At 44.3% G+C, this 22,790-nt stretch overlaps 1 protein-coding gene across 4 annotated transcripts in view; it reads left to right on the top strand.

Moving 5' to 3' along the window:
• MBOAT1 (membrane bound O-acyltransferase domain containing 1) overlaps positions 1-3,056 on the top strand; it is a 59,819-nt gene extending 56,763 nt beyond the window's left edge. For all 4 annotated transcript variants that reach the window (XM_053244870.1, XM_053244868.1, XM_053244871.1 and 1 more), the window contains one exon: positions 906-3,056. In XM_053244870.1, coding sequence (XP_053100845.1) covers positions 906-1,041 — 136 coding nt within the window. In that variant the 3' untranslated portion in view covers positions 1,042-3,056. The remainder of the gene's footprint in view (positions 1-905) is intronic.
• Positions 3,057-22,790: the final 19,734 nt, after the last annotated feature.

Genomic DNA, 22,790 nt, shown 5'->3' with positions numbered 1-22,790 from the left:
CCCCTTCTTGCATTGCTATCACTATTACCAGTAAGTAAAGGATGGGGGACTGACAGGAGGTTTCTGGGGCAGGTTGGAAAACTCCAAGCCACCACAGGTTGGCATGGCTAATCCAAGCTTTGCCTCATTTGCCCGGTGGGTGGGCGGGCGGGCATGGTTCCACATAATTTCCAGGCTAGTCCAGTACAGTCTCTCACTCATCTCTTATATCAAACTCATTCTTTCTTGTACATTTGATTCATGAGTGGCTTCCCATACTGGTATTTTCACTTTATTTTTATTGCTGTTAAGCATCTTTATATATTGCTTTCCAACAACAATAAAATTCTCAAAGTGGGTTTATGTAGCAGTAACATATGAGAAACTGGTTCCCTGTTCCAAAAGGCTCATAACCTAAAAAAGCAACAAATGAGGCCCCAGATAAGCCACTGAACAGACTCTGTCCTAGGACTGAATAGATACATTGCTCCCCTCCTTCTAAATACTAGAGAGCTACCATTTTGGAAGGTGCATCTTTACCCAGTTATCAGGGGAACCCAAGTACCAAATGCACATGTGCCACTTCACTTGTGAAGGAAGCATTATGTATTATTCATCACTCACCCTTTTAATTAATATGCATGGTAGCAGGAGCCTGATCCTTTCCTAGTTCCATGTTTAATGCCTCTTAAGAGACAAGTAGCAAATGATACACACATGCTTTCAACATGAGGGCAACAGGGATGAGAGGAAGCGTGGTCTCCAAATGTTTGCATTCTTCCCCTTCTCTTGAAATCTTGGGGGCATGGAGTGGAAGTAGCTGAGAGGTGAGGTGGGTAGAGATGGAACAAGGAGGAGGATACATTTCAGTTTGTAACCTGACTCGCTTTCTGTTCTTCTGCTGCTTCTCTCTTTGTCACTTACAGGTCACTGTACTTCCATATGCACATTGTATGTGTACTTGTATTGCTGCTCTTGCCGATCAGATCTCAAGACCACAACAAAAGGCAGCCTCCAGTTCAAGGCACACAAAACTTTGATATAAACAAGAAACAAAAGTGATACCTCAGAAGGGAGTTGCTAATCCTCCTCTGAGATGCTGAGAAGAGTACAAAGAATACATCATTGCAGGATTGCAGTGGCCTAATTTAAAACACTTTTAAACTACAGAAAGGAGCTTGACTGATTACCAGTTAAGTCCTGTTACTGCATAATGTTTACATCCTTGAAGGGCAAAGATTCTAATTTTTTTAAACTAAAGAGAATATTTTATTAAAGTGTGTATTAATGTATTTAAAATTTTGAATGTGTGTAAGGATTTATTTTCTTAGAGGAGTTTATTTCAATTAGCCAGTACTTTTAAGATGAAGAAAAATAATAATGATGTTTGCTTAGCAGACCGGTGCTCTAAACATCAACTTTATTTTCTTTTTTCTTTCTCTCCATAGACTGTTCAAGGATGAAAGGCTGCTTGTTAGTGTACTTTTGTAATTCCTACATGGTAGATTGCAGGTAGTTCTGGATAGTCTAGCCTTGGAGACAGTGGCTGACATTGTGACTACCAAAATGTGTGCATAAACATCAGCTTCGCACATGCAGTGGGACTGCCCTACAGCTTTATCTGTCTCTGTGTGTGTTTCTTTTGAGACTAAGTGTATTGGAGAGTGCTTCGGGAAAAGTGCCCGCAGGCTCCATTGCATGAAAGTGTGTGTGTGTGTGTGTGTGTGTGTGTGTGTGTGTGTGTGTGTGTGTGTGTGCGCCAAAACAATCCCACTGCATGCACGAAGCTGTGGTTTACACTCATGCTTTGGTAGTTAGGATGTCGGCCAATACACCAAAAGGAGCTAAGACTCCATGACTCCATGATCAATGGATGAGAACAGCAAGCACACACCGTGCATCCTTGGCAAGTGGAAATTCCATGGGTGAACCCTCTTAAGAAAAATGTTTGGGGAACCTTTAATCTAGAACCATAGAAAAGTGTATGCTGAATGACTGGACATAGCCATCAGGAAAAATAGGATTATAGAACAGATTGAATATGGTTGCCCATTTAAAATTAGGTAAATTCTGCCTGAGGCAAGAAACTTAGATGTTTACAATAGCCCAATGACTTGAAAGAGGGCTATTTGCTTTGCTAGAACTCCCTTAATATTTTGCCTGTATTTTGTGCTCAGCAATGAATGTGGGTGATATTGGGGTGTCCGCCCACCCCCAGAATCCATAATGTGTTGCCGATACTTCTTGCCTGCATTCCATTTCCTGTGTGAAGGCAAATAGCTCAGGCACTTGCAAGTAACTCAGGGAGACTTTGTGTTAAGCATTTGAAATGACCTGTTCAAATTTTCTTGACATTTCCTGATTTTTAAAAAAGAAATAATGCTTATATGTATGTTTTAAACAGAGACTGTTTGTCTATTTTTCAATAAAACATTCCATTGTGGAGAAGGCAATTTAAGAGCAATTGAACAGACTTAGGTACAAGCTTGCTAATTACTTGTTCATAACTCCCTCCTTTCCACCTGCCTCCTCTCCCTCCTTCCACCTCTCCAACTTCATAATGCATGTTGAGGCTCTGTAGAGCGATAGAGAGAGGGACAAGTGTTACCTCTTATCTGCCACCTAGAAACAATTGCTGCTCTTTCACAACTGAGTGCCAACTTGTATCTACCCATGTCTATCTTCAGTGTTGTTTGACTGCGCATTTAAGATCTTTATTTTCTTTGATATTTTACTGTCACGCTTACAATGGTGTGGCAGTAAAATATGCTGAATCCGTTTGAGTGAAAAATCAATATTTTGTTATTTCTTGTAAAATAGAATAGAGAAAATTGCTTAGCTCTGATCCCGATGAGCAAAAGATAAATGTAAAAGTTGGATCATATGAACTGTTATAATACAATCGCCTCTATGTAGAACAGAATGCTCTGGGAATTGATGTTGCTACTGTGTGCTATCACTTTCGTGCTAACTTTGTCTTTTGAGTGATATGCTGGATTCTATTATGGATTAATTACCCCAAGGATATACTGTATTCTCAAAAGGATAGCAAGCAAATAAAATATTTTTACCAAATGCATTCTGTGTAAGATAAATGTACTGTGAGTAAGGACATAAGAATTGCATTTCTGAATTCTGTTTCAAACAGTAACATGCAGATGTTGTGAGAACATGTAATGCTTTAGTGGTTTGGTAGAGATAGTGTGGTGCTAAGCTCCTTGGAAGTGATAATAAAAATACTTCTGACCATGCATTGATTGTGAAGATGGACCATACAAGTATGGTTTGCCTTTCTATAATCATTTACTCTGTATGGGCAAGCTCACACAACCACTGGCATGGCAATGAGCTGCTAACATCTCATTAAAATGTCAGGATGTGAGAGCAGGTGACCTTGCCAGGTGTGACCTCTGTATCTGGCTTTCATGCCGCATTACCAACATTTTATCAGCTTCAAGCCTTCTTCTGTAACCAGGAATTGAAGTTGGCTTGACCAAGTCAGTAAAAAGTCAACAACACGGTGTGGGAACCGGACTTGGTTGGGTTCAGGCACCCCATCCAATGGGCACACACACTTTTGTGTTGCAGCATTTTACGAAAAGGTTACTCACTGCCATGCCAGTGGTCATGTGGACCTGCCCTATATACGTGTCTTGGACGCATGCCATTGGAATACAAAAACACATTTTTACTGTTCCATAGAAACGGTTAATATAATTGATAAAATTTCTGTTAGCTTTGAAAACACTTGAGAAGCTTGAATTAGAAGTACGTGATTGCAGTAGCCGTGTTTTGTTACTGTTTTATCTGCATATACAGGGGTGTGTGTGTGTGTGTGTAATTGACATCCTGAGTAACACTGAGCTTATGTAATCTTCTGAAATCGTGGGGATTTTCAAAATCGTGTTGATGTGCCAAAAAAAATCCTTTCAAAACCTATGAGGCATGCCACAGGTTGTGCACCTCGCATAAAAGTGCAAACATGCTAGCAGAACACTTGGAACGCAAGCTTCAGGCTTAGTGCAACTAGTAGGGCTGTGCTCAAAGTGTTTTGGCAGGGGGTGAGCGGGCACTTTAAAGAGAGGAAGGCTGGTCTTACCTGCCTCTCCCTTGCTCTTCCACTGCTCCCCATCACCCCCAAGCTGCACTGTTTGTATTCAGCAGCTGGGCAAATGGAGAGCTCAGCTGCTGAATACAAACGGTGCTGCTGAGGAGCAGTGGAGGAGCAAGGAAGAGGCAGGTAAGACCGGCCTTGCTCATTTTAAAGTGCCCGCTCACTGCCCCCCCCCCCCCCGCCGACCTGGATGTGCATGAAACGCTCCGTGCACATCCCTAGCAACTAGCTAGTGCAGGCTTGCATTAGTGGAACCGCCTTGTACATGTGCAGCATTAATCAGGTTGTCAAATGTACCTCTGTGAATGAAAATGTAATCTCAGGTGTCCAGCATGTGAGAACTGAATGTGTTTGTATTCTGCCAGTATGTTTTTGTACCAAAGTGTGGAGCAAAACATAAAATGGATGAAAAGTGGGAGAATGTATTTGGCCGTTTCAAAACAGTTGGTATTCTCTTGCTTACCAGTTTCAATAAAATACCTTTCCCTCTAAAAGCCCTCTTCTTCATTCCTGACTCTGTGCCAATTTATACAACCAAGTCAGCACAGAGACCATGATTCAGATATATCACAGTTCTTAAAAAGTTAATAGCTGTGGGACCACAACCCTAAAGGAGGGCTGTTAACCCTTGCTTTCATGGCCACTTTCCTAATTAAAATGGCTGCTGCCCCCTCCAAGCTGCTATTTGCCCCACTGAGAAACTTACAGGCCTACTCCTGTGGGGCAAGCAGGTTTTTTGAAGGGTTTGAGGTGACAAGGGAAGATGTTCTAAACTGTCCTGAAAAGCTAAAAATTAAATCTCTAGGGCCAGATGTTATCCACCCAAGAGTTCTGAAGGAACTCAAATGTGAAATTGCCAATCTCCCAGCAAAAAAATATAACTTGTCCCTACAATCAGGCTCTGTACCAGAGGACTGGAAAGCGGCCAATGTGACTCCAATTTTCAAGAAGGGATCCAGGGGGGATCTGGGAAATTACAGGCCGGTCAGCTTAACTTCGGTGCCGGGTAAACTGATGGAAAGGACAAAATTGATAAGCATATCGAAGAACAGGCCTTGTTGAAGGAGAACCAGTTTGGCTTCTACAAGGGCAAGTCTTGCCTCACTAACCTTTTGGAGTTCTTTGAGAGTATCAACCAGCATATGGATAAAGGTGATCTGGTTGACATAGTATACTTGGACTTCCATAAAGCTTTTGATAAAGTTCCCCACCAAAGGCTCTTGAGTAAATTTAGCAGTCATGGAATAAGGGAACAGGTTCATGTGTGGATTGGTAACTGGTTGAAGGACAGGAAACAGAGTAGGAATAGATGGACAATTTTCACAATGGAAGTAGGTAGGAAGTCCCCCAGGGATCGGTACTGGGATCGGTGCTCTTTAACGTTCATAAACAATGTAGAAGTTGGGGTGACCAGCGAAGTGGCCAAATTTGCAGATGACACTAAACTATTTAGTGTAGTGAAATCCACAACGGATTGTGAGGAACTCCAAAAAGTTATCTCCAAACTGGGGGTCCGGGTGACAAAATGGCAAATGCGGTTCAGTGTAAGCAAGTGCAAAGTAATGCACATTGGGGCAAAAAACAACTTCACATATATGTTGATGGGATCTGAGCTGTTGGTGACTGACCAGGAGAGAGATCTTGGGGTCATGGTGGACAGCTCATTGAAAGTGTCATCTCAGTGTGTGGCAGCTGTGAAAAAAACTAATTCCATGCTAGGAATCATTTGGAGGGGAAATGAAAATAAAAATGCTAAGATTATAATGCCCTTATACAAATCTGTGGTGTGGCCACATCTGGAGTACTGCGTACAGCTTTGATCACCATAAATTAAGAAGGAAATCGTAGAACTGGAAAGGTGCAGAAGAGGGCAACCAAAATGATCAGGGACCGAGAGCACCTTATGAGGCTAGGCTACAGCATCTGGGGCTGTTTATCCTGGAAAAGAGGCAACTAAGGGGAGACATGATCGAAGTATATAAAATTATGCATGGAGTGGAGAGGGTAGACAGAAATTTTTCTCCCTCTCTCACAACACTAGAACCAGGGGTCACCCCATGAAACTGAAGGTTGGGAAATTTAGGACCAACAAGCGGAAGTACTTTTTTTACACAGAGCATAATTAATCTATGAAATTCCTTGCCATGAGATGTGATGGCCACCCGCTTGAATGGCTTTGAAAGGGGCTTAGAGATTCATGGAGGACAGGTCTATCAATGGCTACTAGTCTGATGGCTGTTGGCCATCTCCAGCCTCAGAGGCATGATGCCTCTCAGTACCAGTTGCAGAGGAGCAACAGCAGGAGAGAGGGCATGCACATACCTCTTGCCTGTGGGCTCCCCAGAGACATCTGGTGGGTCACTGTGTGAAACACGATGCTGGACTAGATAGGCCTTGTGCCTGATCCAGCAGGTCTGTTCTTATGTTCAGATTGCTGTTAAGATTGCTATCTTTCACAAATAGTGCCACGGCCTTGTGATGACTGCCATCAGAAAAGAAGCTTTTTTTTTTTTTGCTCCTTGAAACTTTGATAGGCAAGGCTTCAACATATCTGTATACAGAGATTGGCAAAATACTTCTCAAAAGTGTTTTAGATACAAAATACTTGGTAAACAACCAATAGAAATACAAAATAGTATTTTAAAATGTCTGAAAAAAGGAAACAATTTTGAGATGTCAATTACTTATCAAAACTTGTTTCAATTTCCTTTAAACAATACAAGTTTTTCAAAGATTAGATCATTCAAGTTGTGTCTTCTGGAGCTGTGACTCATCCCAGCAAAGGAAAATAACTGTTCTATGGGACCACTGTATGTATGTATGTATTTATTTATTTTATTTATTTATTGTTGAATTTATATATCGCCTTACATTAAAAACAATCCCAAGGTGGATTGATGTTAGACTTGTATTATATCTTGATGTTAGACTTGTATTATATCTATTAAAAAAAAATAGCCATTGTACAATGGTATACCCATCCAACATACAAATGTACTTGGATTTGTCCTGCCCAAACTGGAGTGCTTCCAGCTTAACAGATCAGATCAATAATTCTAAAACAACATAATGCCCCATTTCTTTTTGCTATGTTGCTGCATTCCTACCAACCTCTATGGACATCAGCAGGCTTTGGGGGGGGGCAGGGCAAATATACACAATGCGCGTCAATAGAAATAACACAACAGGATGTATCTGGTGTTAATTCTGCTTAGAGCAGACCCATTGAAAGTCATGACAAAGGCTGCAATCCTATAGCTGTGGCATAGTTAAATGAGCAGGAAATTGTATTTATGGTGAAGCAATCATGGTCAAATCATTTGGAGAGGAGAACAATTCCTTTTATCCCAATTAATCTGCTCCCCCCCTTTCCTTTCTCTATGCTATTCTTGAAGCACTGAGAGCAATTGGGCGGGGGGGTGTTTTACAGGAGTGACTCAAAAAGATTCCCCTAAACAGGGCCGGCTCTAGGGAATCTGGCGCCCAGATGCAACATTCTGTTGAGCACCCTTAGTTATCATGAAAAATAAAAATTTGAAATACAATTAGTGTGTATTCAAAATTTAATAGACAAAGATTTTATGTAATTATGTACATAATGTTGTATATAATATAATTGTGTATATAATATATATGGACTTTGAAGAAGCAAGTTAGAAAAAGCATCGACACTTTTGAACTTTGGTCCTGGAGAAGACTTTTGAGGATACCATGGACAGCCAGGAAAACAAACAAATGGATCAAGCTGGGATAATTATACTGGATATGGTTGGGATAATTATAGTAAGGTTTCAACCTTAGCTGAAGTAAACTTAGTTGAGTAAATGTCAGACTGCTAATCGTTTACGCTGATACCATTTGCTCAGGCAGCTCCGTCCTCCCTCAAGAGCAGGGAAAGGGGAACGGTCGGACCCGCATGCAGGAAAACAACACAGGCTAGAGAACTGGTTTGGTTGGTTGCTGCTGCTTGTTCTTTAAAACTTCCCCCCAAAATGCCCGCAACAAGCTCAGAGGGGAGTCACAGCAAGCACAGCGTCTGGAGTGTGGGAAGAGGAAGGAGGCGCCAGCGGGAGATGGTTGGGAAGCTGCACATAGGCGCCAGGCAGGTCCACGTGATGCACAGTAACAACAGCGCCAGCAGCAGCGCGCGATCGGGTTGGAGCGGAGGGACCAGGGCCAGACTGGGGGCACTGAGAGGGCGGGGGAACGTATGTGGGGAGGGCGCCAGGTTTTCAGCAGAATGGGTGGGTTTCATAGTACTTTTTTTGTTTCATTTAATAATTAATTTTTTTCTGTTAACTGTTGATATCTAAACTCTGTTTTCTGTTGTTGTTGTTGTTATTATTATTATTATTATCATCATCATCATTTACATTTTATATCCTGCTCTTCCTCCAAGGAGCCCAGAGCGGTGTACTACATGCTTAAGTTTCTCTTTCACAACAACCCTGTGAAGTAGGTTAGGCTGAGAGAGAAGTGACTGGCCCAGAGTCACCCAGCTAGACTCATGGCTGAATGGGGATTTGAACTCAGATCTCCCCGGTCCTAGTCCAGCACTCTAACCACTACACCATGCTGGCTCTGTTACTTATAGGTTACTATAAATACTTCAAATGAAGTATCACTTGTAACTATTAAGAAAGCACAATTCTATACTAATAAAATAGTTTGCATATATTTATTTATTTTATTTTTATATATGTGTTCCTATGTAGCCCAGTTCCTGCAGGATAGTTAGAAACTGAAGTGGATGGCATCTTAATTCACTCTATAAGTCACTTGATAATCTTCCCTTCAGTCCTACAATAGCACTGTTTTAAGTTCTCTCTCCCCACCAGTTTCTATGAGATGCCTGCCCTCCCACCAGCGTTCCCTCCAATTCTTACCATCAGCGAGCAGAAAGAGTTTTGTTCTGGGCAGCACAGCACTATCAAGGCAGTGTGTGCACATCACTCTCTTACACACACACACACACACACACACACACACACACACACACACACACATATTTTTAAGGGCCTGTGATGGGGGTTTCAGGCAGATTGGGTGGAAGATACTGCATGGGACGGAAGTCTTAGGAAGAAGGCTGAAGATGGAGTCAGAGCTGAAGGAGGAAGGGCAGGCAAAGAGCTAAGGTGCCTGTTCCCTTTCAGGAAGTCAGTTTACCAGGGAAGAGAGTCATTGCTGGCTAGATACTGATGACCTGGGGAATGGCTACCCAGTTTTAATAGTTAATTTGTTTTAATTGTTTATCATGTTGTGAACTGCCCTGAGCCATTTTGGAAGCGCGGTATATAAATCTAATAATAAAATAAAATAAAGAGAGACCAGATTGAGGACTGCAAGAATTTAAGCAAGCCATCAGGGAACAGCAGCCAAGCCTGTTTGAAAAATTCAAGGCTGAAGAATCCATCCCAGCTGTCAGAAGGCAGGCCTGGCTTAGAACCGTCCAAGGCCTGTGGCATTTAAAGGGATAGCACACCTTTGTCATCAGCTTCTGTGATTGCCACTTGAAAGGACAATTAGGGGGAACTGATGGAAATCTCAGTTACAGATTCAAACTGATACAATAGGAGGAGAGCTGGTCTTGTGCTGGCAAGCATGACTTGTCCCCTTAGCTAAGCGAGCTCCGCCCTGGTTGCATCTGAATGGGACACTTGATGTGTGAGCACTGGAAGAAATTCCCCTCAGGGGATGAAGCTGCTCTGGGAAAAGCAGAAGGTTTCAAGTTCTCTCCCTGGCAGCATCTCCAAAGATAGGACAAGATTTTTTTTTTTAATAGGACAAGATTTTTTTATTGAACCAACAAAATAGGGCTGAGAGAGATTCCTGCCTGCAGCCTTGGAGAAGCTGCGGCCAGTCTATGAAGACAATACTGAGCTAGATAGACCAATGGTCTGACTCAGTATATGGCAGCTTCCTATCTTCCTATGTTCCTATGTTCCTACACGCAAATAATTCACCATGCACAGTGTGGCACACAAAAACATTATATCTCACCTCCAGCCCCCCACCTCTGGCTCTGACTTTACAAGAAGTAAGGTCTCCAGGATAGCTGAGAAGAGGTAAGTATCTGCCTCTCAAGCTATATTATTTATGGCATATAGAAGAACAGGTTCATTTCTCATGGGGTTATGAAATCTCATGGCTCCTCTGTCCCTTACAGATTATTATTACATTTATATCCTGCTCTTCCTCCAAGGAGCCCAGAGCGGTGTACTACATACCTGAGTTTCTCTTTCACAACAACTCTGTGAAGTAGGTTAGGCTGAGAGAGAAGTGACTGGCCCAGAGTCACCCAACTAGTTTCATGGCTGAATGGGGATTTGAACTCGGGTCTCCCCAGTCCTAGTCCAGCACTCTAACCACTACACCACATTTATACACGTGCTACATGGAAGATGCTGAAAGGCATCATCTCACACTGTGTGGGAGATGGCAATGGTAAACCCCTCCTGTATTCTACCTAAGACAACCACATGGCTCTGTGGTCACCAGGAGTAGACACCAACTCAATAGCACACTTTACATGTCCAGAACTGAATGAGGAGTGAGTGTGTGTGTGTGTGTGTGTGTGTGTGAGAGAGAGAGAGACAGAGAGAGAGATCGAGATCCAGATCCGTATGTATATTCTTTAAATGAAGGTGTAACATATAAGTAAGGTATTCATTTCACAGCAATTCACTGGCCAGCATGAACAACCACCTTCACAAAATCCTTCTTACTCCCCTCTATCTCATCATTGAAACCTACACAAGATCACACACAGGCTTTTTTCTTTGTGCCAATTAATCTCAATTTTGTGCATACATTCATGATTAAGCAGGCAAAACACTCAAGTAGTCCTTGCTCCTTATTTTCACCCTTTAAAAAATAGTTCCTACCTGTGCCTGTAAATTCTACTCAATTAACTCAAAATAATCATACTGAAAATTAAATTGAACATTATACTGCATTAAGCACCTAAAACATACTGCATTTTTTCATTTTTGCCCTGGATTCTACAGGCACTGCATGTTTTGCATTCAATACTCTGCCATCCCCAGAATCACAGACAGAGTGATTTCATGCTTGGTATCTCCCCATTGCACAAAACATCCCCCATATGCACCCCTCCATTTTTGCTTACTGTTTTTGAAATATGAATGATAAAGGATGCTTCCTCTTTGAAATGAGACTGTGCCTGTGGTCTTGCTCCCCATGTCTCCTTTCTCCTCACTCTGATCTGAAGAGCCTCACACATGAGGTGAGGAGACACTATCTGCATGTACAGAGAGTCTAGCCCAGAGAGCAAGCAAGGGGAGGAGGAAAGCCCCTTTCTACGTGGCTCTGGTCAAGTTTGTTCGAGAGTCCCTTTGCAAAACAAAGAGAGTCCCTTTGTTTTGACTTGATGACTTGTTGACTCAGACTGAGCCAGAGGGCACTGGCAGGCAGCTGGGAGAACAAAGGGAAGCCCAAGTCCACCCCCCACCTCTGCGATTCTGTCTGTCTTTGCAATCCACTTCTGCAGATTCCCTGCACTGAAAGAGACAGAAAAGCCTGTTGCTTTTCTTCAGTTCCATCTGCACCTTCCCAGTGGGTGGCGCTCTGCGCCTCCCACAGCAAGCTACACCCAGATGCAACGCATCTCTTGTTTCCTTGCAAGAGCCGGCCCTGCCCCTAAACCCAAGCCATTACTCAGAAAGGAAGCTGCTAATTTTAATTGTCCCATAAGCCACTGTGGTGTAGTGATTAGGGAGGACTGGGAGATGCAGGCTGAAACTCTCACTCAGTCATTCAGATCACAGGATGACCTTGTCCACTCAGTATTTCTCAGCCTAGCCTACCTCAAAGGATTGTTGAGAGGATAAAATGGGGAGAAACAAACTTGGAATACTGTACACGGAGTACCTTGCTCCTGTCTCTCTCTCTCTCAATGTGACCAACTTTACAGGCTGTTGTGAAGAAAAAGATGGCTTTCAAGACTCTAGAAGCTTTGAATTCAGTTTAACCAAGCACGCCTGCAGGATTTCCTGTATTGTTCTGTGTGTCCAACAATGATACTCAAGCTGTTCTCATGACCGGCCTAACCCAGTCTAAGGCAGCCGAGCCTGGGCTAGGCTGGTTGTGTGAAGCATCGGGATACTTATGGAGCCTGGCACTGCCATGCAGCCTGACCCCCTTACTAAACCTGTCTGTTAGCCGAGGTTAAGGGTGCAAGTGCACCCTTAACCCGGCTGCTGGGTATCATGTATCTCCTTGAGCATTGAGGGGTACGTGGCAGCCACTCCGTGCCCCCCCTATGGAGCGCTGCTCGTCTGAGTGTGTGGGCGGCATGCCGAAGACCCTGGGCTTTGTCATCAGCAGGGAAGTGGAGTTAAAAGCAGCCTCCCCCCCCAAAAAAAACCTTACTACCTCCCCACCAACTCTCAAGGATCATGAGACTCGCTGCAATGTGTTTCACTCCCACCACAGCCAAGTAACACAGAAAGCAGGCTAAGCACTCTACATGCGCTCCAGCAATCTGAACACAAAGCTCTCTAAAGGTAAACTTCAAGCAGAGAGTATGCCGATGCTTTGTTTCACGGAGAGGAAAGAAATGGAAATTTGCTACCATTAGCCAGCCACAGTGAACAATAGGGGACACTGACGGAGATATTGGAGATATTTGTAAACTACTCTGCAAAACAACATGCCAATGCCTTAAGCAAGTTGCAGATTTACGCAGACTGAACCAGAAGAACTTCAGCCTCTTTAGGTCAGGTTTCTATTTATAGGGTGGAGCTAGAGGAAAAGAGAAACTTTAAAGCAAGAGCATTGTGAGGTAGGGAGTTCTCTTGCATCCAAACTTCAGCTGGGGGGGGGCAGACCTACTCCCATATCACCCTCACCCCTCACTTCCCATTTTACTCACAGAGATGGTCTCTCTCTCTCTCTTCTCCCTTTGATTTTCAGACTTGGCTGGCTGACCAGTCAGTAGCAGAGTAAAACTATTCAAACTTCAGGGGACAGAGAGGGAGGGATAGAGCATACACATGAGAATGCTTTGAAACCAATGGGCTGCCTGCTTGCAAGAAGGTAGCTCCTGAAGCAAGAAAGCAAAGCAATGATTGGCTGAGATGTATTATGGTTTTGGCAATGTACTTCTAAAAATACAAAATACCTGAGGAAATGTATTTTGGATACAAAAGTATTGAAAATAAGTATTTTAAATACTTTTTTTTTTATGCTGCTCATCTCTGTCTGTATACATGTTGGTTCTTTGATGTGGACTCTGTGCTCAACACAATTGGGCTTTGCACCTGCGCAGAGATCTCGTCAGCATCTTTCCAAGCTGAAAGGTTTTCTCTCAAATGGGCAGTAGCCCTGCCCTCTATGGAGCACTGTCTCTCTCTCTCTCTCTCTCTCTCTCTCTCTCTCTCTCTCTCTCTCTCTCTCTCTCTCTCTCTCCTTTTCTCCCTGGTTTTGACACTCTACAGATAAGCGTTTTTTAAAGGGTCTCGCCCACCTATACCCATCCGGGTATAGGTTATAGCACCCTCTTGGGACTTGTCTCTTGTACTTACCTGTTTAATGGGGCCCCTGTTTGAACCCATGGCCTCTACCTCAGAGGACCTTCTTTCATGCAAAATGGCCTTTTTAGTAGCCATCACTTCTGCTCACTGTATGAGTGAACTGTGAGCTCTTCATTTAGACTCCCCTTACCTGATTTTCCACAAGGACAAATTAGTCCTCTGGACTGACATCTCTTTCCTTCCTAAAGCCATCTCCTCTTTCCACTGATCACAACCTCTTTCTCTACTCGTCTTTTCCCCAAACCCATGAGATGACAGCCAGCACCACCTACACGCACTAGATTTGAAAAGGGTTCTAGTTTACTATATCCATTGAACTAAAGATTGGTGTTCCTCTCTAGCCCTCTTCCTCTCTCACTCTGGTCGTAACCATGGCAGACAAGCCTCCGCCCAAACAATTTCTCGTTGGATCACCTGCACCATCTCCCTCTGCTATGAAATCGATAAGTCACCATCTTCCTCTCTATAAGCTCATCCGCAGCTTTTGACAGATCCATTCCTCTCTAAGTCATCTACCAAGCCACCACATGGGTGTCACCTCACTCCTTCATGCGGCACCATGCCTTAGACATCCACTTCTGCAGAGATGCTGCCTTTGATTCTGCAGTCTTGCAATCACTCTTCGCATGATGTCCCACCTCCATGTAAGATTCACACTGGGTGCAGCTTGCTATGCGCCCAATCACGCTGAACACAGAGACCACATCGAAGAATGTCAGGTTGCTTACCTGTAACTGGGGTTCTTCTAGTGGTCATCTGTGCTCTTACATGCCCACCCATCCTCCCCTCTTAGACTTTTGGGTCACCGGACTCGGTGACTGAGGAGGGCTGCTGGGACACATGCATACTGCTCCATGCGGGGAGGGGCTACCATCAATTTGAGAGAGAACTTTTCAGCCTGGAAAGACTCCAAGGTATCTGCACAGGTGCAGCCCAACCGTGTAAGAGCACAGATGACCACTAGAAGAACCCCAGTTACAGGTAAGCAACCTGAAGTTTCTGGTAAGCTGGGTTCCTGCGGCATAATAATTTCATTACTAGAACAAACCAAATGAGAAGAATTGGATTAGAAAAGCCACAAATGCTTTCAAAGCGGTTTGCATAACACACTGAGATCGTTCTTGCAACCAGCCCAACACAGGTAGGGGAGCTGTCGCCCGGGTAGGGCTGGTCATGAGAACTGCCGGGGTCACTCGCCATCCTGGCACTCCTCCACCGGTTATCCCAGGTCGTGTGGAAGGTTGGGCTGCTAGCAGCCCAAACATTCATAGAGTTGGAGGGAAGAAGCGGCCTGGCAGTGGGGAATCCCCTCATTGGACCGTACTCCTTGCGCAGTGCACTGTAGGATCCGGGAGGATGCAGCCTGCTTTCCTCTGCTCCCTCACCGTTTCTGGATCGCTCATACACTAGTCATGAAGGCTCGCAGTATGGTGGAACCTGAGAGTGGTGAGGATAATGTGGGGTAAGATAGGCAGTGTGTCCTGCATTCCCTTAGCACCCCACCCCCAGCCCTGGTGTGAATGAATGTGTGAACAACCTTAATGAATGAATCAGCTATTCCCTCACCCAAAGTAGCTCACCATCTTAAAAGCACCAAATAAACTCCAGCAACGGTCACTGGAGGGATGCTGTGTTGGGGCTGAACAACCCAGCTGCTTTCCTCCTGCTAAATGTAAGAGAGCCGCCACTTTGAAAGGTCCTTCACTGCCCAGTTAGCAGGGGTAAATGTTCATTTAGTGCACCACTCTATATTTCCCACACAGGGGCGTAACTAGGTTGGAGTGGGCCCTGAGACAAGATTCTTAAATGCCCCCCCCTTAAATGACTTCACAAGGAAGATCGGGTAGGCACTGGGTGGGGGAAAGCCTCTGAGGCCCCCCCCCAAGGTGGGGTGCCCCGAGACAACGGCCTTCCCCTGCCTAATTGTAGTTACGCCCCTGTTCCCACAGTGGAAAGTCCACTAACACAGCATAATGGAGATGATGCTTCCTCGGCATCTGGCACTCAGAAGTATATTGGGCAAGAAGCTGGGTAGGAGGAACGTCCAGCCAGGCTTCAAGCCCTGTGGCCGCTCTTAAGAAATGGTTGTGTATCAGCAAAAACCGAGGTAGGAGGAAGGGGATGGGACTGTGAGCTAGCTGTGATTTGGGCAGGATGGCGGTAGCCAAGCACATCGTATGCCCACTGTTTCGAGGGTGGAGGGAAAGCACATCCCAAACTGCCCCATCCTCCCCAGATCACAGCTAGCATATGATCACTCCCCCCCCCCCATTATTATTGCCCACATGGAACCATTTCTTGGAAGCACACATGGGGCTTGCTATCACTTCCTTCCTAGCTATTGGTCGTGAGAACAAGCCTAGGGTGTCTGAACATGGAAGCCCCATTGAGATGACCTGGTTAATAGCTGTTGGTAGATTTAGCCTCCATTAATTTGTATTTTTAGAGCCACATCATCTCTAAAAAAAAACAAACTGCTGATCTTTACTAAGTTCCAAAGTTATCAAAAGCCTGGTTTCACAAACCTTGGTAAAAATCAGCTTAAAAATAAGATGTAGTAGTAGTGACATCTAGTGGTGGTTATGATATGTAGCTATCCTATACACACCACTTTCCTCTTTAAACTTATTTTGATCATATAGCTGGGGTTTCCAGATAACAAAGTGTGGAATCTGCAGAGTTTTCACAGAAGTGATCTTACTCCCTGTACAGATGCTCCGACAGGCTTTCACGTTTTTTCCTAACACAGTCTTACCCTCTGTATGTATGCTAAGCAGAGACCTCACACACTTTTCATAGTGCCATCTACTGACCAGCTCTTGCATTCCAAGAAGAATTTACCCTTTCCCCCATCACCAGAAAAGTTGTAATTAAAAAAGAGTGGGTTTTTCTCAGGATGCAAGAGCTGACCAGCAGCTGCAAACAATCATGTTCAGCCTGTGTATAGAGAATAAGACTGCACTAGTAAGAAGCGCAGGAGCTGTAGGAGCTCTGTACAGTAAGTAAGATTGTCCTTGGAACTAGTGCAAAAGCTGGGCAGATCCTGCATTTTACTGCTGTTTGGAAATCCCAAACGTTTATTGTTTCATGTGATTAAGAAAAACAGGAAACTTCCTCATGTGGAGTCAGATGACCACTGGGCTATCTAAAAGTCAGTATTGTTTGCACTCACTATTCAGCAGCAGTTCTCTATAGTTTCAGACAGAAGTCTTTCCCAGCATAATAATCATCTGATGTAAAGCAGGTTCTCTGCCATTGAGCTATTACCCAGCCTCACTTGAACTTGAACTACTTTGAAAGGGGAGGGGATAGTAGGGAAGGGATATAATCTGAATCTGATAAAATGGCCTGTTGGCAACTCCTGCTGCCACAGTCGGTGGTTTTCTTTTGCCACTGGAAATAGGAATGGATGGGTCATGTAAATATATCTAGAAGTTGCCAATTGCTGACCCCTAAACTCGACAGATTTCATCCAATATGATGAAGGACCCATGCTCTGGAAAGGTAGTTTTGGACTCCACATCTATCCTCTTTGAGCACCTTTCCTGTACAGTGGCCAACTTAACTGGTGTGTTCTAGGCTCAGGAGACATCATACAAAGCTCTTTCCACAACATAAAATTCTTTAAAAGTATCCATTATCATGCAATACAGTGATAGCCACTAGCACAGATGTCTTAAAATAGAATTAGACAAATTAATGGTACATAGTTTGCGAGTGTTTCTGGACCCAGCCTCACCCTGGTTTCTCAGGCTGAAACTATGGCCAGGCATGCTTTCTCTCAACTTTATTTAATAAGACAGCTGTGTCCATTCCTTAAAGATAATGATCTCAGAATTGTGGTGCACTCTCTGGTAACCTCTAGGCTGGACTATTGCAAAACACTCTACATGCGGCTGCCTTTGTATGTGTTTTGGAAACTTCAGCTAGTTCATGTGGCAGCCAGACTGGTCTCTGTGGTTTCTCAGAGATATATTATGCCTGTTTTAGAACAGCTGCACTGGCTGCTGCTATGTTTCCAGATAAAATACGAAGTGCTGGTAATTACCTTTCTTTATTTAAACCCTAAGCAGCTCAGGATGAGATTACCTTCAGCATGAACCCCACTACACATTAAGGCCATCAAGAGAGGTCCATCTCTGGCTCCCACCAGTTTGTCTGGTGGTGATTCAGGATTGGGCCTTCTCTGTCGTTGCTCTTGGTAGGGATGTGCATGAATCATGATTTGACACATGATTTGGAACACATCCCTGGCCACTTTAAATCAGAGGAGAGCCGGTGCATACCTGCTCCTCGCCACCACTTCCTGAATTGGTGGCGCTCCTCCCAGCTATTTTTGCATGCCAGTGGTGCTCTCCCCCAGCTGCCCTTGCACGACACTGGCAAGCACGCTTCCACGCATGCACCTGCTCTCCTTCATTTTAAAGGGGCCTGGGATGTGTTCCGAATCACATACTGAATCATGATTCATGCACAACCGGAGGAGCACCTAGGTAATTTTGGAGCCTGGACCTAAAGGCCTTTGGAAGCCCCTGTCTCCTACAAATTAGCATCATCATGCTTGGCCGGGCGACCACATCACCCGGAAGAGACTAAAGAGGATTTGGGGGGCCCCAGGAGCTGTGTAGGCCCTGGGCTTCGGCCCCAAAGTCCAGGGATAGGAGCACCTCTGTGCACACATCCCTAGCTCCTGGGCTGTGGAATGCACTCCCTATAGATATTTGAGTGTTGAGATCATTACCTACCTTTAAAAGAGCCCCAAAGACACACTTTTTAAAGCCTGGCTTTTAGTTACTTTCAACCAGTTTTAAATTGTTTTAATAGCTTATTTAATTTATTTTAACTTGTTCTTATTCATGTGAATTGCCCAGAGCCATCTGGGTTAGGCAGTATAAAAATTTAGGATCTATCCATAGCTATAAATATCTAAACGGAACATCCATGTGCAGAGCAGGGTCTTCAGGAGGTTGGGCTTTGATGGTACCCACCCTCCGCATGCCTACATTGATCACACCCCTTTCACCAGCACCAGAAGCATGCCAATGGAGGGGGCATGGCCTACACCAGGGCACAGGCGTGGGGCCCCTTTCCCTTTCCCAGTCAGCCAGTGGCTTGTTTACCAACTGGATGCTTCCTTCATCTCCCTCACTCCAGAGGAAAGAAGCACCCAGCTAGCAAACCGACTGCTGGCCAACTGGGAGAAGGCAAGGGGCTACATGCCCGTCTTGTTCTGCAGAAGAGGTTAGCAACTGCCTGGCAAAAGTTTCTACATACATGCTAAAGAGCCAGCATGGTGTAGTGGTAGAGTGTTGGACTAGGACCGGGGAGACCCGAGTTCAAATCCCCATTCAGCCATGAAACTAGCTGGGTGACTCTGGGCCACTCACTTCTCTCTCAGCCTAACCTACTTCACAGGGTTGTTGAGAGCAGAAACTCAAGTATGTACACCGCTTTAGGCTCCTTGGAGGAAGAGTGGGATATAAATGTAATAAATAAATAAATGAATAAATAAATTGCAGGTACTCTGTTGACCAACACAGGCCTCCATGTTAGTGCCATTGGCAAATATGCCTGTTGCAGAGTGTGAGTAAGAAGGTGAAGTCTCTTCAACATGTAAAAGGGGGGCAGGAGTACCACAGCAGATGTACCTATAAAATCTTGGTTGGAGGACGCAAATGGGAGAGGGAAAGAATTCTAGATGTGCTGCCAGGAGCGAAGTGATCAAGGCAGACTTGCCACTTTCTGGGGCTACACACACCTTTTGCCCCTTTTCAGACCCCAGTGACAGGATTATGGACTGGGCAGGGCTTATTATAGATTGAAATGAATCTGTGGGATGCTGTTAGCTTTGTCTGTATGCACTTAGGAGCATGGATAATGGTAATGCAATGTCCCCATTGAGCAGGAACACATGTAAGTGCCTCAGGAAGATTGGCTTTCATGCCATTATTTTGCAGGCACAACTCAACTGGCAACAAGCTGTCCAGTCAGCCACGGATCCTGGAGTTTATAGGTACAATTTGTAATCACAGGCAACCCCCAAATTATCTGCAGTTAATTTGGTGGCTTTTCAAGAAATTGATGGAAAATTTATTGGTACCACTCATGTGCATTTTATTTTTCTTTGTTTTGCTTTTTCCCTAAAAAGAGAGAGAAGAAACTCTCACAAACAGTTTATATTCTGAGTAGTCATGGAGAAGTGGAAAGGCTGGTCAAAGTCTCTTAAGATATGTAACCACTTCCCTACAATCTCAAGGGGATGTATTCTAATGTATTCTGGGACATCTTCCCAAAATCCCTGTATGGGCAGAGGCACCTTTTGTGACAAGTTCTTACAATGTTCTCAAGAGTTTTAAATGGTGCCTAAGCAGTTGTGCCAAATAAATGGATGATATGGAGTGCCATAGAATGATTTGTGGCTGTTTAAAATCAACCAGTCAATCAGTCAATCAATCATATGTATGGAGGCAAGTTAACAAAGTCTACTCGAAGAGCACGCAGTGTAAACAGTATGTCAAGCTAAAGGATGGGAACAAGTTTTTGTTGTTTGTGGCTTAGTTTATTGGAACCCAGCCTTGTAACTGGGTGCCTGTATTCAGCCTAGTGTGTGTGTAGCTAGGTGACATGATGTCACAGTTGATGACAACAGACTTTAGTCAAACATAAGGGTGACAATAGCTTGATCCTGTACATGTTTGCTTGAAATAAGTACCACTTATTTCAAGGGGCCTTATACCTAAGTAAGTGCACAGGATTGCATTGTAAATGCAAAAAGAGAGCTTTGCTTTCATTTCAAAAATTACTATGAGGAAGGGAGGATGTTAACATGCCCTTTTAAACAGATGGTTCCACGCTAATTTAAAACTGCCCACGTTATGTGTATTCAGCTGTTAATATTTTTGTCTCTTTGAAAGTACTATTTCAATCATTTTTTGTTACAGGAGAGGACATGTCCCATGAACGTTTGTGACAAAAAAGGCAGTCGCTGATTGGTTATGTGCATCTCTAGGGGCCAAACTAGATAAGACGTGGGAGCCTCTGTGACTGGAATTTCCAACATCTTTTTCAATGGGAGGAAGGGGCTTAGGGCTCAAGCATGGAGGGAGTTAACCCTTTTGTCTCCAAGAAAATTCTTCAACTTAAATTGCATCCCTGCTATTAACTGCAAGGGGGGAACTTACCGGTACAATTTTTGCTTCAGGGTGATTTGGTTACAACATGGGGGGGGGGGCGGTTAGACCCTGTCTCCTCCCACAGTGCAGTCCCAATCCAAACTGAGACCCCTGTTTCTGCTTTTTGGAAAGAAAAATATTAATTCCCATCATGGAATTTCCACATCGTATCTAATCTGGGTTGGCCCTTGGATTGTTTACAGGAGTATGTGCTGAACCAAAAAAAAAAAAAAAAAAAAAATAAGAAAAGGACAGAAAAAGCTGGAGGGAAGGAAGTACCAGCAGAAGTGGGGGAAACTCACAGCAACCTGTTAAAGTCACTGGAGTGACTTTGGGGGCGGGGGAAGCAATTGGTACTGTTGTAAAAGAAAAATGAGAGAGATAAGACAAAGCGCACTCCTTCCTCCCTCCCTCTCTCCTTCCCTCTCTGCCCCTAGCAGCAGGCCCAGCAGTGTCTGCTGCAGTGCACTGCAGAGTGATTCAGCCTGTGGTTCAGCCTTGTGAAGTGATTCAGCAGCTCCTATTCAGCACAACAGCTCCTTCCTCTTCCTCTTGCAGATCCTTCCAGAGGCAGAATAAAGCCAAGCACATCAGTGTCTGCCTGGGCTTTAAATACACTTCAAAAACCCCTCCTTTTTGCTCCCCCACTTTGTCCCCCTCCCCTCAGCCAATGGGGGCAGAGTTGCCATGACAACACTTGATTTTGAATGATAACAAGCCAACCAAAAAGATCACAAGCCAATTGGAAGGCAGAGGCAGAAAAGTAATCGGAAAGGGGAAAAGATGGAGACAACAGCTTTCCAAAATGGCACCCTTTCCAAAATGGCCACCTGCCATGGCCACTCAAACTGTTGGACAAGTTCACTTTGAACTGGGTTCAATTCAGTTCAATCTTGGACCAGCCTCCCTTTCCTGAAGGGTGATCAGGTTCATGATCGAACCGCTCAGACTGGCCTGGTTAGCAGCAGACTGGTTCACAAACTGCTCTGCACACCCCAATCACAATAATAGTAATAATTAATATAATATAATTATAATTAATTAAAATAAATAATAAACAACTTTATTTGTTAGCCACCCCATAAAAAAATGTTCTCTAGGCGGCTCACAACACAGCATTAAAACATAAAATAAAAATATATAACACATTAAACCATAAGAACAAAAGGGGGGAAAAGAAAATACAACATCCAATATAAAGCAGTTTTAAAACTCTCCTAAAATCAGTTTAAAAATCTAAATTAAAAACAAATGACTCCTTTTTCTCCTCATCTAATTAATGTCTCCTAAGTTACCAGAGCTAATTTCCTTATTTAAATGAAAAGACTGTATTCAAAGATGTCGAATCAACACCTGTTCTCTCATTTACTTTCATTTTGAATGATAGTAAAAGCATATACTTTCTCAAATGAATGCTTGCATATCATATGTAACTTAATGGGGAGCTTCTCACGATCAGCAAAAATCGGGCTAGCAGAGGCTAGCCTGATTTTTGGTGCCCGTAAGAACCACTGGGCTCGCAGCCGAGCCCGGTGGTTCTTGAGCGGGTAACCCGCTCGAGAACCCCTGGTAAAAAGCAGGTTTGCGGAGCGAGCGCTCCCACAAATCTGCTTTTTACGATCGTGAGTAGTTGCGGTGCGCCTTCGCGCCATGCCTACTCATGAGTAGACCCCTGGGCGGGAGGCGAAAAGCTGCCTCCTGGCTCTGGGGGTCTCCCCAGTATGCCCTGCGCAGCTGCGTGGCCCCCGCTCCCACCACCCCCGCCGGCTCCGTCACAGAGCCGGCCATCGTGTGGGCGGCCGATCTGGCCGCCCAGGGCTCCCTTCCCACTCACCCGTAAAAACCGGGTCTCCCTGATCGTGAGACCCGGTCCAATGTATCCTCTTTGGTGAAACTGGTTTCAGCTTTTTAAAATCAAGTTGGCCTGATCTGCTTGCTAGTAAATGAATATACATTTATCTGTGTATTATA

This window comes from Hemicordylus capensis, chromosome 4, assembly GCF_027244095.1.
Source record: "Hemicordylus capensis ecotype Gifberg chromosome 4, rHemCap1.1.pri, whole genome shotgun sequence".
NCBI lineage: Eukaryota > Metazoa > Chordata > Lepidosauria > Squamata > Cordylidae > Hemicordylus > Hemicordylus capensis.
This window is presented reverse-complemented; position numbering and strand designations above follow the sequence as displayed.